The 15,834-nt window shown below is 37.9% G+C and overlaps 1 protein-coding gene across 1 annotated transcript in view; it reads left to right on the top strand.

Annotated features, from left to right (window-relative positions):
- PDE6B (phosphodiesterase 6B) overlaps window positions 1-15,834 on the top strand; it is an 87,820-nt gene that overhangs the window by 29,733 nt on the left and 42,253 nt on the right. The window contains exons 2-4 of the mRNA XM_044681800.1: window positions 7,438-7,590; window positions 14,412-14,501; window positions 15,025-15,087. Of these exons, the coding sequence (XP_044537735.1) occupies window positions 7,438-7,590; window positions 14,412-14,501; window positions 15,025-15,087 (306 nt within the window). The remainder of the gene's footprint in view (window positions 1-7,437; window positions 7,591-14,411; window positions 14,502-15,024; window positions 15,088-15,834) is intronic.

The raw sequence follows: 15,834 nt of genomic DNA, 5'->3' as shown, positions 1-15,834 counted from the left end.
TCTCTCTCTCTCTCTCTCTCTCTCTCTCTCTCTCTCTCTCTCTCTCTCTCTCTCTCTCTCTCTCTCTGTTTTAATTCTTACCTTCTGTCTTAGAATTGATACTAAGTATAAGTTCCAAGGCAGAAGAATGATAAGAGCTAGGCAACTGAAGTTAAGTGACTTGCCCAGGGTCACATAGCTAGGAAGTATCTGAGGTCAGATTTGAACCTAGGACTTCCCAGCCCCAGGTCAGACATTCTATCCACTGAGACACCTAGCTGTTTGACCTTAACACTCTTTTGTTTGTTTGTTTTTTTTTAACTCTTACCGTCAGTCTTATTGTGTATTGGTGGAGCAGAGCGGTAAGGGCTAGACAATGGGGGTCAAGTGACTTGCCCAGGGTCACACAACTAAGAAGTGTCTGAGGTCAGATTTGAACCTAGGACCTCCCATCTCTGGGCCGGACTCTCAATCTACTGAGCCACCCAGCTGCCCCCGACCTTAAAACTCTTTAAAAATTCCAAGATAAAAGGTAAAGGTTTAAAAAAAATTATAGAGGACTCTTCAAAGAACTTTTGTTTAGGGGGCAGCTGTGTAGTTCAGTGGATTGAGAGGCAGGAGGTCCTAGGTTCAAATCCAGCCTCAGACACTTCCCAGCTGTGTGACCCTGGGCAAGTCACTTGACCCCCATTGCCCACCCTTACCACTCTTCCACCTATGAGCCAATATACAGAAGTTAATGGTTAAAAAAAAACTTTTGTTTAAATGAGTTATATCTATCGATTCTTAAAATATTAGAAATTATTTATTTTTCCCAAAGACTTTATTATTTTTTTCCTCTTCCAAACCTTTGTGCAATTTGCTTGCATTACAGAATATATCCTATATACAAGTGTTAAGTCTTATAACAAATAACAAATTTTAAGGGTAGTTATATGTATCTTAGAGGTAACAAAAGATACACCATAAGTCATTTTTTCTCAAAGATAAGTAATTTCACAAAATTCTTTTAACACTAAACAGAAAACATTCCTGATGTAGCCTCATCAAATAGTGGAATTATATCCTGGATCTAAATATTCTCATATCATTGCCTAAGAAATTAAAATGTCTTAGTATTATTATGAAAATGGTTTTGGCTTTGTGGATGGTCCTGAAAGTGTCTCAGGGACCCTCAAGGGTCTTCAGACAAGACTTTGTGAACCAGTGATCTAAATAGACCCAAGAAAGAGCAGTTCTCAAGAATGAAATTCTACCACAGGCATAAATGATTTTTTAAAAAGTGAATGGTCTAAAGAGACTGATATGAAAGCACAAAACCAACCAACTTTGGTTTTTAAAATACACATAAGGATCTGGCCTCAGACACTTCCCAGCTGTGTGACCCTGAGCAAGTCATTGCTTAGCCCTTACCACTCTTCTGCCTTGGAGCCAATACCAAGACAGAAGGTAAGGGTTTAAAATAAAATAAAATATGATACAATACAATACACATAAGGAAGTTATAAAAATAGTTAAATAAATAAAGTTATAAAAATAGTTAAATAAATAAGTTATAAAAATAATAAATAATCGCATAATTACATAAATTACACAAATAAATTACATAAATAACATGTAATAATTTTAGGTTTATAAAGCTTTATCTCATTTGATTACCACAATAATTCTCTGAGATAAGCGCTATTCTTATTCCTATTTTATAGATGAGGAAACTAAGGCTAAAAGATTAAGTGACTTGATCAGGATAACATAGGCAAGATGTATCAGACACAAGACTTGAATCCGGGTCATTCTAAGAGCAGGAACTTTTTTTTGTTGTTGTCTTTCTTTTTTTACCCAAAACTTAGCACATTGCCTGACACATAGATAATACTTGATGACTTGACTTGACTCTACCTACTATGCTATGTCGCCTCTCCTATGATCTTAAAGCACTCAATAGAAGGATGGGATACAGAACAAGGGAAATGAGAACTCTGATGATTTCGCATTTGGAGAATCATGTTTAGTTCTGAGCACCACATTTTAGATGAATATCAATGAACTAAAGAGCATCTAGAGGATAGTAAAGATCCTTGAGTCTGTGATGTATCAGGATCATCTAAAGGAACTGGATATGTTTAGCCTGGAGAAAAGGGGGCATACTAATTGCTTTTAAGTATTTAAAGAGCTATCGTAGGGAAGAGAGATTAGATTTATTCTGTTTAGCCCTAGAGGGAAGAGCCAAGAGCAATGGATATAAGTTGAAAAAAAGATAGCTAATAATAGTAATAATAACTCACCTTTACTTAGTGCTTTAAGGTTTCCAAATATTGTACAAATATCTCATATCGACACAACAACCCTGGAAAGTGGGTGATATTACTATGCCTATTTTACAGATGAGGAAATCAAGGCTGACAGAGGTTAAGTAATTTGCCCAGGGTTATACATCTAGTAAGTATCTGCTATTGAATTTGAACTCAGGTCTTCTTGACCTGATCTGACCAAGTTCATCAGTTTATTCACTGCACCAAGTGCCATAACTCAGCCCATGATACTCCGGATGTGTAGCCAGAACCAGACCAAAATGTAATTGGAAAAAACATTTGACAAAATAAATATTTATAGCAATTCTTTTTAGTAGCAAAGAACTGGAAATTGAGGGGATGCCTATCGATTGGATAATGGCTAAATGAGTTGTGGCATGCAGAGGACAGTCTGGATAAAGGAATAGAGATGGAAGGACAGAAAGCAGGCTGAGTTCAGGGAGCAGACTATGAAGGGCTTTAAATGCCAGACCAAGAAGTTTATTTTTTTCCTACAGGAGACCATTGAAGGTTTTTGAGTAGGAAAGTGAGTGATGTGGTTGAACCTGTGTCCTAGGTAATGGATTACCTCTAATTGGAGGGTTTAAAGGAAAAGCTGGATCAATAGTCTGTTATGTTGTAGGGAGGAACCTTGCTCAGGTTGGGGTTGAACTATATCAGGGGTTCTGAACCTCTTGGGGCCTAAGCATAAATTTTAGGGGGACCGTGTACTTGAACATGAGAAAAACCTCATTTTAATTTTTATTAATCTCTTCAATTTTGCATTAAAAAACATATTATTTGGTAAAGGGGTCCATAGGCTACAATATATTACCAAAGGAGTCTGTGATATATTTAAAAAAAAAAAAAAGATGAGGCACTTATGGATTTCTGTGATTCTTAAGTAGAGAATGAGAAAAGAGACCATGTGATATAGGGGAAAGAGCACTGTGTTTGGAGCCCAAGGAACTGAGTTCATATTTGACTTCTGGCATTTCCTACCCCTGGGACCTTAGTAATTCTCCTTCTCTAAGCTTCATGTTACTTTGGACTAAATGATTTCTAAGATTCTTTCCATTTTCCTTGAGAAATTACGAGGGACAGTTTTATTGTTGTTTTTATAAATGGAGAAAGAATAGAAGGAAGGTCAGAAAGAAAGCTAGGAGAGCTCCGAAAGCTATGGGTTGATTTTACTATATTATTTGCCATGTTTTATTACTCTTAATAAACATCATAGGGATCTAAAGTTTCATTCTCTTCTTTCCAACTATGTGTATGCAAACGTTTATTCTACTTAGTGCTTATTAAGTTCAGAATAGAAATAAGAATTTATTAAAAAGGAATGGACAAGGGGCAGCTGGGTAGCTCAGTGGAGTGAGAGTCAGGCCTAGAGACAGGAGGTCCTAGGTTCAAATCCGGCCTCGGCCACTTCCCAGCTGTGTGACCCTGGGCAAGTCACTTGACCCCCATTGCCCACCCTTACCAATCTTCCACCTATGAGACAATACACCGAAGTACAAGGGTTTAAAAAAAAAAAAAAAAGGAATGGACAATGAGAGATTGGTTTAAAGAATCCTCTTGTGCTGAGAGCCATTCTGTGAGAGATGCCCACAGTCTCATTAGACTAGAAGTTCTTTGAGGGCAGAGATCACTTTTTGCTCTTCTTTGTACTCTTAGTCCTCAGAGTCTGGACTTAATAAATACTTGGCTGGGTTTTAGCACAATATTTTTCAGTGCCTACCACAACATTTTCAGACCCAAACAGAGGGCCTTGAATTGGGGAAAAGAATTTAGTTTTTAAGTATCTAGATATCTGCTCTGAAATAGAATACAATAGTATCAGGGTGAAAAATGGGAAAAAATTGAATTTCAAATCAGAGGACCCAGGTTCAAATCTTGGATCACTTCTTACAACCCATTTAACTTTGGAGAATTCACTTAACTTCTCAAAATTTCAATTTCTTCTTCTGTAACATGAGAAACAGTTCTAAATACTAGTTTTCTATCAATTCATTAAAAAAATATCTCAGGTTTTGCATGATTGCACATATATAACCATATCAAATTGCTTGCCATCTCAGGGAGGGGACAAGGGAAGAAGGGAGAGAATATGGAACTCAGAATTTTGAGGAACAAATGTTGGAAGTTGTTTTTGCATGTAATTGGGGAAAAATAAAATAATTTTTTTAAAAAGACTACATTAAAACAAAAAAAGTCTCTGAAGCCAAACATATGCAATATATCAAGAAGTTGTGCCCCATTACCCAGAAAAAATTCAATTTAACACTGAGTTCACCTCCAAAGCTCATAAATGATATCCCTTTTCCTCATAATATCTCTTCTAAAATATGGCTCATAAAATTTATCCAATAATTAGGATGTAGTATAAGCAGAGCATTGGATTGTAGGATTACCATCTCTCTCATTTTGGACATCGTCTCTCCAAAATCTAAGATTGTATAGTTACTTTGACCTCTTTGTCACACCATTGACTCATTTTAAACTTAGAATCCACTTAAAACTTCACGTCATTCTCATGAAAAATTATAAACTCTCCTTCTTCATCTCGTACCTTATTTTTAAAAATCTAAACAAGGCAATTTGCATTGATTGTCATTTAATTTAATATCATTTTTAGAACATTTGACTTTCTATTCCAATTTACTGAGATCCTACTAGGTTATGATACTCTCATCCACCATATTAGACATTCCTCCCAACTTCATGCCTTCTGCAGTTTTAATAAGCATACCCTCTATCATTTCATGCAAATTAGAGAGAAAAATGTTATCTTCATTTTGAATTCTCTGGTAACGGTTCTTGCTCTTTTCAGTCTGAGGAGCATTGATAGAGAATTGATAGAGAATACAGGGGCAAAAGAAAAGTTTAAAAGTTCTCTCTCGTTCATTGTCAGTTATTGATCCTGAGTAGTGGTACTGGAACAATATTCCAAAGAGATCAAAGGAAAAAGAAAAGGACCCACAGGTACAGAAATATTTATAGCAGCTCTTCTTTTAGTGGCAAAGGTCTAATGGAGTGCCTATGAAATAGGGAATTGCTAAAAAATTATGATATATGAATATAATAGGAATACTATTGTACCATAAGAAGTGAGAAAAGAGACCATTTCTGAGAAACCTACAAAGACTTGTATGAACTGATGCAGTGAAGTGGAATAGATCTAGGACAATAGTTTATATAGTAACAAAAACATCATAAAGACAACTATGAAAGACTTATGAATTTCTTATCAATGTGATGACCAACTATGACTCCAAAGAACTGATAATAAAGCTTGTTGCCCATCTACTAACAGAGCGATGCTAAATTCAAAATGGAAAATGAGGCATATTTGGACATGGCCACGATGGAGATTTGTTTCCTCAACTCTGCACATTTTTTACAAGGATTTTGCTTCCTTTTTTTTCAGCTTAGGGAAGAAGATTGGAGGGAGAGAAAAGTAAATGCTTACTAATTACAACAAATATTAAAAATTAAGTTTAAAAATTACCTTATTGCTAAGCATCCACATTGTTCTGAATCATCTATGACATGGGGCAACTAGGAATAGATAGAGTGCCAGCCCTGAATCAGAAGGATCTGGGGTTCAAATCTGACCCCAGACACTTCCTAGCTGTGTGATCCCTGGTCAAGTCACTTAACTCCAATTGTTCAGCTCTTGCAACTCTTCTGCCTTGGATTCAATACTTATATCAATTCTAAGATAGAACTAGGGTTTTTGTCTTTAATTATCTTAAAAAAGATCACCTGTGACTGCATCACTAGAATTGTGTTCTTCTAAGTTTCCCCATCCTTCTTGACTCAATTTCTTGCTTAGAGTCTGAGGATGTGGGATATTATCCACCATTTTCCTGAAGCCTGTGAAATCCACTCTTCAGAAGTCTAGGGTATGAGCCAGATTATGCTCAGCTTTCTTTTCCTCTAACTATTGGCGTGGTTGTTACTTCCCAAGGTTCTCTTCATTCCTATTTCAGTATCTTCTTGTTGGTTGGTACCATGCTCAGAATTGCAATCCTCTTCATCTCTTCTTCACCTTTGGAAGACTGCAATTATGATTAAGAAAAAGCACGAATTTGTCAGCTCCTCTGTTTTGAGCAGAGTTCCAACAGATAGCCGAAGTCCTTCATCACAATTATGTCATGTCGCTGTGCCTGCTTTGAGTCAGAAACTCATCTTTCATTTCTTCCATTTGATCCATTTATTTCTTTTCACCAAAGCAGTACTTCAGTTTCTCCTCCTTTTTAGCTTCATTCAAGTGTTTTCCATTATGCTTTCTGCAAAGTGCATATTTTTATAGCATATATTGAGTGTTACCATGACCACAACTGAGGATAACTCTGTGGCAAAACATTCTGGAGTAGTCTCTTTTTCCCAGGGCCCATCCTTCAAAAGGGGGACCACTGTATAGAAGTGTCTATCCCACATCCTATTCGTCAGAGGATGTCAAAGCTCTCTGTGGAGGACACTGAAGATTTCTTTGCTTTTTTAATCTATCCATTAGAAGAGAACTCCTTTGGATGGGACAATGTAGACAATTCTCTCCAAGTCCCAAGGTAATATTCAGAGGAGAATTCTATGTGTAGGGAAATAGAAAAGACTCTCTCCGTCTCTCAGAAAAAAAAAAAGGAGCTCTTGGGTCAGCTAACTTTATAACACCAGATGAGGATGAGGAGTTCATCCCACCTCAAGATCTGTTCTGTTCCTCTTCACAGTGAAACCTTCTCTCCCCAAGATCTTATTCCAACCAGCCCTAGGACTTAACGAGCAGAAGCTGAAATTGTTCTCCAACCCTGAGAGTCACATCAATGGGGTCTGTGATTAAGTGCCAATATGAACACATGGCCATGGGCGAGTCTAGGGTCAGTTTGTGTATATTTGCCATCTGTTTCCAGAATCAGGGTCCAGTCTGTGTCTGAGGAGCAGAGTGAAATCGAATGGCCCATGTAGGAATGGAGCCTATTATGGTAACATTGTTGGGTTGTTTCCATTCACTCCATCATGCTCATGTTTTCATTACTGAGCAAGCTGACAGCAGGTTGGCTGGTCCTTTAAAAAAATGAAGAGATAGCTTTATAAGGCTTAATTCAGGATGATATCGAAAAAGAACCTGTGATTTTGCTTAACTTCCAATTTCTTTCTTGTCCAGTGCCAGCACTTCAGCTCATTTGCAGATGAGCTTACTGAATATGTGACCAAGAACATACTTGCTACACCCATCATGAATGGCAAGGATGTCGTTGCTGTAATCATGGCCATAAATAAAACCAGTGGTCCATTTTTCACCAGTGAAGACCAAGATGTAAGTGTTGGACAAACACACTGCGGGTGCATATGTTTCTCTGTGTGTGTTTGCTAATGTCGAAATGTGTGTTAGTGTATTATATGTCTACTTTCAGTGTACATATCTATATACATGTCTGGGTGTGTCTATGAACATGTCTCTGGCCTTTGTGTGCCTATATATGCATATTCCTATATAGTTGTCTGCACATCTTTGTGCATCTCTATGCATTTGCACAACTCTACTTCTCTTTATGTCCTGGTGTTGATGTTTATATCTGCATATATGTTAACGTAGTCCATTTATGCTACTCTCTCCCAATCCTTGTTGATTATTCTCCCAATTTTTCTAATGATTTTAGTTCTTGGCATATGACATTCCATCCTCTTCCATTATTGCCAGGAATTTTAACCTTCATGTTAATAATTTCCCCTACTTCACAATAACCTGGTTTTATAGTTCCTCACTCTCAAAAAAGATCATGGTCACACCTTTGACTTCCCCCTCTCTTGGAATTTTACCACTTCCCAAATTCTGAACATTCATGGGATTGTAGCTTTAGAGCTAGAAGAGACCTTAGATGTCACCTAGCCCAACCTCCTCATTTAAAAGATGAAAAAAATGAGGTTCAGAGAAGTGAAGAGAATTGATCAAGGCCACACATAGAATTAATGGTGGAGCTGGGATTTGATCCTGGGTCCTCTGATTCTAAATTCATGATACCATGTTGAAATTCTATTCTCTGGCTGTACCCTCATATCCTTGTAATTTTCCTACTACATCACTCACACTAAACTTACGTTTGCCTTTATCTGACATTCAGTCCCTTGATTTATTCTTCTGTTCCTATCTGTCTTTCACGCTTTTCCTTCCCTTGCTTTGTTTCTCATTCATCTCCATGATTTACCAGCCTAATTTTTCATTAACTAATAGTCTAAAAAATCTCTTGTCATCCCCCCCAACCCTTTGTCATTCCTTAACTCCAAAACCTGAGTAATCCTGTCAGCCAGTTTCTTCATTCTTACTCCAAGGATGCTAAATGTCACTAGAGAAAGTCTTTATCCATTACTAATTCATAACCTAGCATTTAGCATTTTCCTTCATGCAGCTCAACATTTCTACTCTTATCCCAGGGATCCCTACACGATTCCCCAGAGCCTCCTTTCCAAACTTCTTCTCTCACCCACTTTTCTTTTGTATTTCATATTTATAGCAGATATCCTACCTTGCTACTTAGCTGAGAAGATGGGCTCCTTCATCCATTCATCAAATGTCCTCAGAATTATCCCTGTTTGGCTTCCTGGGAGTTCATTGATCTGCCACTCTTCTTGGGAAACTCAAACCCAAGGATGGGCTCAACTTTGCCCATGACTTAAATTCACTGCACTAGATATAACTGGTGCAACAGCTCTCATTACTGTTTACTCTCCACTGATATAGCTCGTTTGGGGAATATTAGCAACCAATTCACAACCATGACACCCCCATGAATACTCCTCAACACATGAAGGGGAATAAGCCCTAGAGTAAACCTCTTGATGCCAAGCGTTCCCAGCCTATGCATGCTCTCTCTACTCTTACACTGAATATTCTTCTGGAACTCACCTTTCTTCAAGCTTTTATTTCGCCTACTACTCATTCTTTGCCTTCATGCAATACCACCAACAATGCCACATATTTCTTTTTTTTTAATTTATTTTTTAAAAAACCCTTACCTTCTATCTTAGAATCAATATTACATGTTGGTTCCAAAGTGAAAGAGTGGTAAAGTCTGGGCAATGGGGATTAAATGACTTGCCCAAGGTCACACCGCTAAAGTATCTTTGAACCCAAGACCTCTTTTTCTAGGTCTGGCTCTCACTCCAATGAGCCACCTAGTTGTCCCCTCTACATATCTCTTAATGGCCCTAAATGTAATTTTTTAAAACAGATTTTTAGCCTTTTTTGTGTGTGTCATGGAACACCTAGGAAGTCTGGAAAAGTCCCTCTCTGAATAATGTTTTTAAATACATAAGTAATTAGTATTATAAGAGAAATCAATTGTAATGAAATGAACAGCAATGAAAAAAATTTAAAGAAGTTCATGGAACCCAGGTTAAGAACCTCTGCTCTAAGGATTGTCATCATTTGTTCTCCTTTGAGTCTTTGTTACAATATTGAGAAGCGGGGAGAAAGCCTTCCCATGCACATGACAACTATGGATCCTTCCCCTGTCCCTTGTCCCCTTGAAAATTACCTACTCTATCCTCTTCTCTGTTCACAGAAAAATCAGTTTTTTTCCTATTATCTACACATATATGGATTCCTTATTTGCAAAAGTAATTTACACACAATAGTCCAGTTTCCTCACCAAAAACACTCTCCTAAGACACTGGCCCTCTGGGTTCTGCTTTCATGATGTCACCAAATCTACTCCAAAAGATTGCCAATAAGCTTCTGTGGCCTGATTCAACAATCTTTTTAAAGAACTCTCCCCTCCTCTTAAACTCTCTGCAACTTTTGACAGTAGTGGACCTCTTCTTCTGGTTACACTTACTTTGGCTTCAGAGGTCCTATAAGCACCTTCTTTTTCTCTTACTCCTGTAACTCTTCTGGGTCCTACACTGATTCCTCATTGTCTTCCTGCCCTTTTTATTTGGACATTCCCTAAGGAATCTGGCCAGCCTTTCTTCGTTCCGTGTACTCTCTCCCTTTGCAATATTTTTCACCTCTATGATTTCAATTCTTGCCTTTATAAAAATGATTCCCAAATTTATATCTCTGATTTTCTTCTTCTGAGCTCCAGACCTACAAATTGAGAGGCATTATGGCGCGATAGACAGAAGACCAAATTTAGAGTTTAAATTCTGCCCCTCAGACACCTACTAGTTGTATGACTGATTAATCACTTAGCCTCTCTGAATCTCAGTTTCCCCACCTGTAAGATGAGGGAATTGGACTCGATGACCTCTAAGATCCGTGTCATTCCAAATCTATGATCTAATGAATTTCAAATGTCTATGAGATGATTGGTGATACCCCATTCAACAAGTCCAAAACTGAGTTTATGATCTTTCTCCATAAACCTGCCCTTCTGACTTCACTCTTTCAGTCTGTGGCACCACTATCCAGCCATTCTCCTGTGTTTGAAATCCTGACGTTATCTTTGATTTTTCCAGCTCCCTTTTCTCTCTTACAGTGAGTTGCCAAGTCCTGTTGATTCCATTTATTGCATGCTCCCCTCCTTCCATGTACCATTCATTTCCCTCTGCTACCACCCTAGTATGGTATTCTCAAGTCACTGCATGTCTCTAGGCACTAAATTCATATATTAGCAGTATCTCATGGTTCTAGGGGCCATGATGAGGAGTTAGTTGGCCTTTTAGAAAATCCAACATATCCACACAATGCAGGATATTTCATAAGAGAAATGTTATCTTTATGTTCCTGAGTTATACACTGTGACCAAACAGGATTTATACCAGGGATGTAGAGATGGTTTAACACGAGAAAAAATATTTACATAATTAGTTATATTATTAATAAAAGAAATAGACACCATATGATTATATCAACAGATGCAGATAAAGCCTTTGATAAAATACAACACTCACTCCTATTGAAAACATTGGAAAACATAGGCACAAAAGAAGTTTTCCTTAAAATGACACAAAACATCTACCTATAACCATCAGCAAGTATTATTTGTAATGGGAATAAGCTAGAAACCTTCGTAATAAGATCAGAAGTGAAACAAAGATGCTCATTATTACCAATGTTATTTAATATAATATTAGAAACACTAGCAATAGTAATAAGAGAAGAAAAAGAAATTGAAAGAATTAGATTGGGCAAAGAGATAATAAAACTATCTCTGTTTGCAGATGCCATGATGGTATATGTTGGGAATCCCAGAGATTCAACTAATAATTAATTGAAGCTATCAATGATTTTATCAAAGTAGCAGATATAAAATAAACTCACATAAATCATCAACATGTTTATATATTACTAACAAAGTCCTGCAAGAAGAGATAGAAAGTGTGCAATTAGAAATCTTGAACCCTCAGACTTCATCTCCCAGAATCCTTTTCCCTTCATCCACATTGCATCCTCTCATTTGGTAAACAAATGGTGTGTAACTCTGTCCTCTTGCTCTCTTCTCTCACAACCACGGCTGAGTTAGCTCCCTCTTTACTCAAGCTTTTTATTTTCCTTTACTTCAAGTTATTATTAATAAATCTTATTAAATATAATACTTGGAGATATTGTATATTAATTCTTAAGCTTACAAAAGAGACGCTCCACAAATGGAACATACTACTTAAGAGTATACCTGCCAAAACAAACCCAGGAACCACAGGAACGTAGTTATAAAATGCTTTTTTTACACAAATAAAGTCAAATCGAAATAATTAGCGTTTCTGTCTGTTTTCAAAATGTCCTCCATATATATAGCCTTCCCTGATCCTTCTGTCTGTAATGACATGCCTTTCCCCCTGAACCTCACATAACACTTTTTAATCCCCCCATGAACTTATATTTGGGACAGTGGCCATCTGCACTTGTTTGATCTCCTGCTAGACCATAATCTCCACAAAGGCAGAGACACTGCCCTAAGTTTCATATCTCTTGCTGTATCCAGCAATGAATGCTTAATATAGATTCTCTATGTGTTGAATGAATGATTGGATGGATGGATGGATGGATGGATGGATGGATGGACTGGATGGATAGATATCCTCTGGGTATCTTGGTGTATGTGGACTGTACTCATGTCTGTCTACACTTTTCTTTTTGTGTATCTTTGTGTGTGGATGGATTATACATGTTTATGCACATAAATACATATGTGTGTACATATTTGTTTGTGTGTATGTGTATATATACAACAGCCATCCACACACATACTAGGACATAGGACTAAGAGTCAGATGACCTGGTAAAAGTCCTGGTTCTTTCACTTACTATTTTTGTGACCCTGGACAAATCACTTTGCCTTGTTTTACTAATCTATAAAATGGGGATAATAATCTCCTGCCTAACTCAAAGAGGACTGTAGTAAAGCTCAAATGAGATTACTGTGTGTGCAAGTGCTTTGAAAAGTGTAATGCACTGCCCAGATATGAAGGTTTATTATTTTCTGGGCATCTTCAAACGAGTCTCTGTGTTTCCATGTGTCTCTTTATGTCTTTACATCTGAAGTGTATCGTGGGATGGAGTGCCTTAGTGAGTTCTCCACACGGTGATTTTTCCTCCCAGTCTCAGAGTCTCAGCTAACCCCAGCTCTCATGGTGTGAAGGTTACCTACTATAGTTTCAGAAATCAGGGCATTCCTGGGTTCAAAGGATTCCCCACAGTCCCAGATTCTAGAGTGACCTCAAAATCAAGGTTGATACTGCTTCACCAGTGAGTTTTCCCCTTCATGAAGAAATGTGGAAGAATTATGTTGGGTAGAATACATACTCTGTTGAACTCTTAGAGGAAAAAATTAGGAGTAATGGATAGAAGATACAGGGAAGAAGATTTCTGCTCAATATAAGGGGAAACAATTTCCTCACAATTAAAGCTGGCTGACCACTCATCAGATTTAGAGCTGGCCCTTAAAGATCATTAGCCCCGTCTTTGTACAGATGAGGAGAAAGACTCAGAGGTGAATTGCCGAGGTCATCTAAGTAGTGAAGAGCAGACCTTGGAATGAAGCCAGTGTCCTCAGATTTCAAATCCAGGGAGCTTTCTACTCTAACATATGTTTGAGTATCGTATAGTTCTCCTTTCAAAACTAAGATTTTGTTTTTCTGAGAAAGATTATTAAAAGGATCACAATGACCAAAGGGAAAGAAATCCCTTTTCTGACACCAAAGAGAAGCCTACTCTACTCCATTTTAGCTCTGATACCTTTTCTAGGGGTGGGATCATATCTTAGCCAATCAATTAAAAGAACTTTGTTGGGAAAAGTCTTTGAAAGCCATTGGATGATGTGAATGATGCCCTGTTTCAATTGGCAGGTGATCGTATTAAGCTAGCTGTGTCCTATATAAAAGCATATATAACCCATAGCCAGAGTAGGGAGGAATCCTAGAAGCTGGACCATATGACTTTCTAGCACATCTCTGAGGAGCACAGGACTGAGATGGGAGACTGGGAGGATAGTCATCAGTTCTATAGGTATCTCTGAGTCCAAGACTGGAGAGAAAGATGACTTTCCCCCCAGTTTCTCTTCCCAAAACCTATTTGTCCACAGACATGTAATATGATATGTGGGCATAGTATATGTGATTTCATTATCCAAACATTTTCAGTAAACTGAATTTTGCCTCATTCTTAAAGAGATTGGGAGTTATCTAGAGCTATATCTACAAATATAAAGTTAGGTAAAAAGCCCAACCTCTGCCTAAATGTTAGGAATTTTCCTAACTGAAGGCTCAAAGTGATTGTACCCAAATTTATAATTTTTTTTGTCTAAAAAAAGAACTTCAAAAATCTCCCTAAAGTTGAAGAAGGAACCATATGGACCTTAAGGACTTTTCTATTGCTCCCCGCCCTTAAATCAGCTTATCATTGTAATAGGGTGTTACAAAAGGAAATGATATGAACTCAGGAACATAAAGATAATATTTCCCTTATGTAATGTCCTACATTGTATGGATATGTTGAATTTTTAAGTAACTCCTCATCATGGCCACTTGAACTATAAGATATTGCTAATATATGAATTTAGTTTGATCCCTGCAAGTTAAATGATATGGGTAAACCTCATCTTTCATTTGGGAATGTACCATTGATTTTTACAAAGTGATCTGTAAAGATCTAGTGAAATATCTTTTTATAGCTTTTGTATTAAAAAATTATTCTTCCAGGTTTTCTTGAAGTATCTGAATTTTGCCACCTTAAACCTGAAAATCTATCATTTGAGTTATCTGCACAACTGTGAAACTCGAAGAGGCCAGGTAATGAAAAGATTGAGGGGACTTAGATCCTACCTGCATACTTCTTTCTCTCTAACTCAGGAGAGGGAACAAGCTCCTCCCTTCAACCAGCCTAAGTGGGTTCTCTCTGTCCCTTTCTCTCTTTTTGCTTCTTCTCTCTCCATCTCTCTCTCTGTCTCTGTCTTTCTATCTCTGTATGACTCCAACTCTCTCTTTCTTCTCCCTCTCTCCCTTTCTCCTCCTCCTCCTCCTCCTCTTCCTCCTCCTCCTTCTGTCTTAGTATCAATTCTAAGATAGAATAGCAGCAAGAGTTAGGTAATTTGGGTCAAATGACTTACCCAGTGTCACATAGCTGGGAAGTTTTTGAAATCAGATTTGAATCCAGGTCCTCCTAACTCCTGGCCTGGTTCTCTATCCACTGAGCCACCTAGCTGTTCCATAACTAGGTATCTTCTAAGGTCTCTTACAACTCTAATACCTTAAAATGTCTAATCCATCCTGTTTTCTGGCATAAGACACTTGACTTTTTCATGCCAACTTGCAGGCTAACGACATCAGAAAACAGGAAAATGTGACTGCCAAAGTTCCCTGCCTCCTGGAGGTGGAGGTGGGGTTAAGCATTTCCTCAAAATGTTTTGTTTTGTCCACTGAGGCTAGAGTCAGGGCAGGCAGGTTATTAGGAGTGGGAAAAGTCGCCAGATTTTGGATACTTCCTTATCTAAGTCCAGGGGCAGTCAGAGTATTCTTGAAATGTGTGGCTTTTTTCCAGGAAACTGAACCAAGGGTGATTTGTGACTTTTTTTTAAAGAAGAAAGAAAAGAAAAAAAGTGGGGGAGCTGAATCAATGTGTGGCTGATTAGCAAGTTAATTATTTCAGTACCCCAAGGGTTAGAGTTGTGGTAAGTTGTCCAGCCTAGTGTAATTTCACAGTCTGTGCACTTCCTGGTGAGGGCTGGGCATGGCTGTGTCTGCCACTCCATCCACCCACCTGCCTTCTGTCTTACCCACATACCTAGAGAGACATAGGAAGTCCTTAGGAGTGGGCAGTGTACTTTGCACCTCTCTAGCCTTGGCTCTGAGGAGAAAAAAGGCAACGTAGATCTAGGATTCTATGATCTATTCATTCTACACCAAGATTTTAATGAAATAAGAAGCTCTTTTTATCATCTTTTTCTTTAAAAAAAATTTAAATTGAAGACAATGAAAAGGCAATTTATCTGAAAGTGGAATAGCTTTGGAAGATACAACTTAGTAAGGAGCCTTGGTTTCCTTGTTTCAGGGGCCCGTTCTTGCTCCCCCTTATCCTGGTCCTGAACAATGGTCTTGTATCTTCTAATTTTTCACAGGAGCAGTT

This window comes from Gracilinanus agilis, chromosome 6, assembly GCF_016433145.1.
Source record: "Gracilinanus agilis isolate LMUSP501 chromosome 6, AgileGrace, whole genome shotgun sequence".
Classification (NCBI taxonomy): Eukaryota; Metazoa; Chordata; class Mammalia; order Didelphimorphia; family Didelphidae; genus Gracilinanus; species Gracilinanus agilis.
This window is presented reverse-complemented; position numbering and strand designations above follow the sequence as displayed.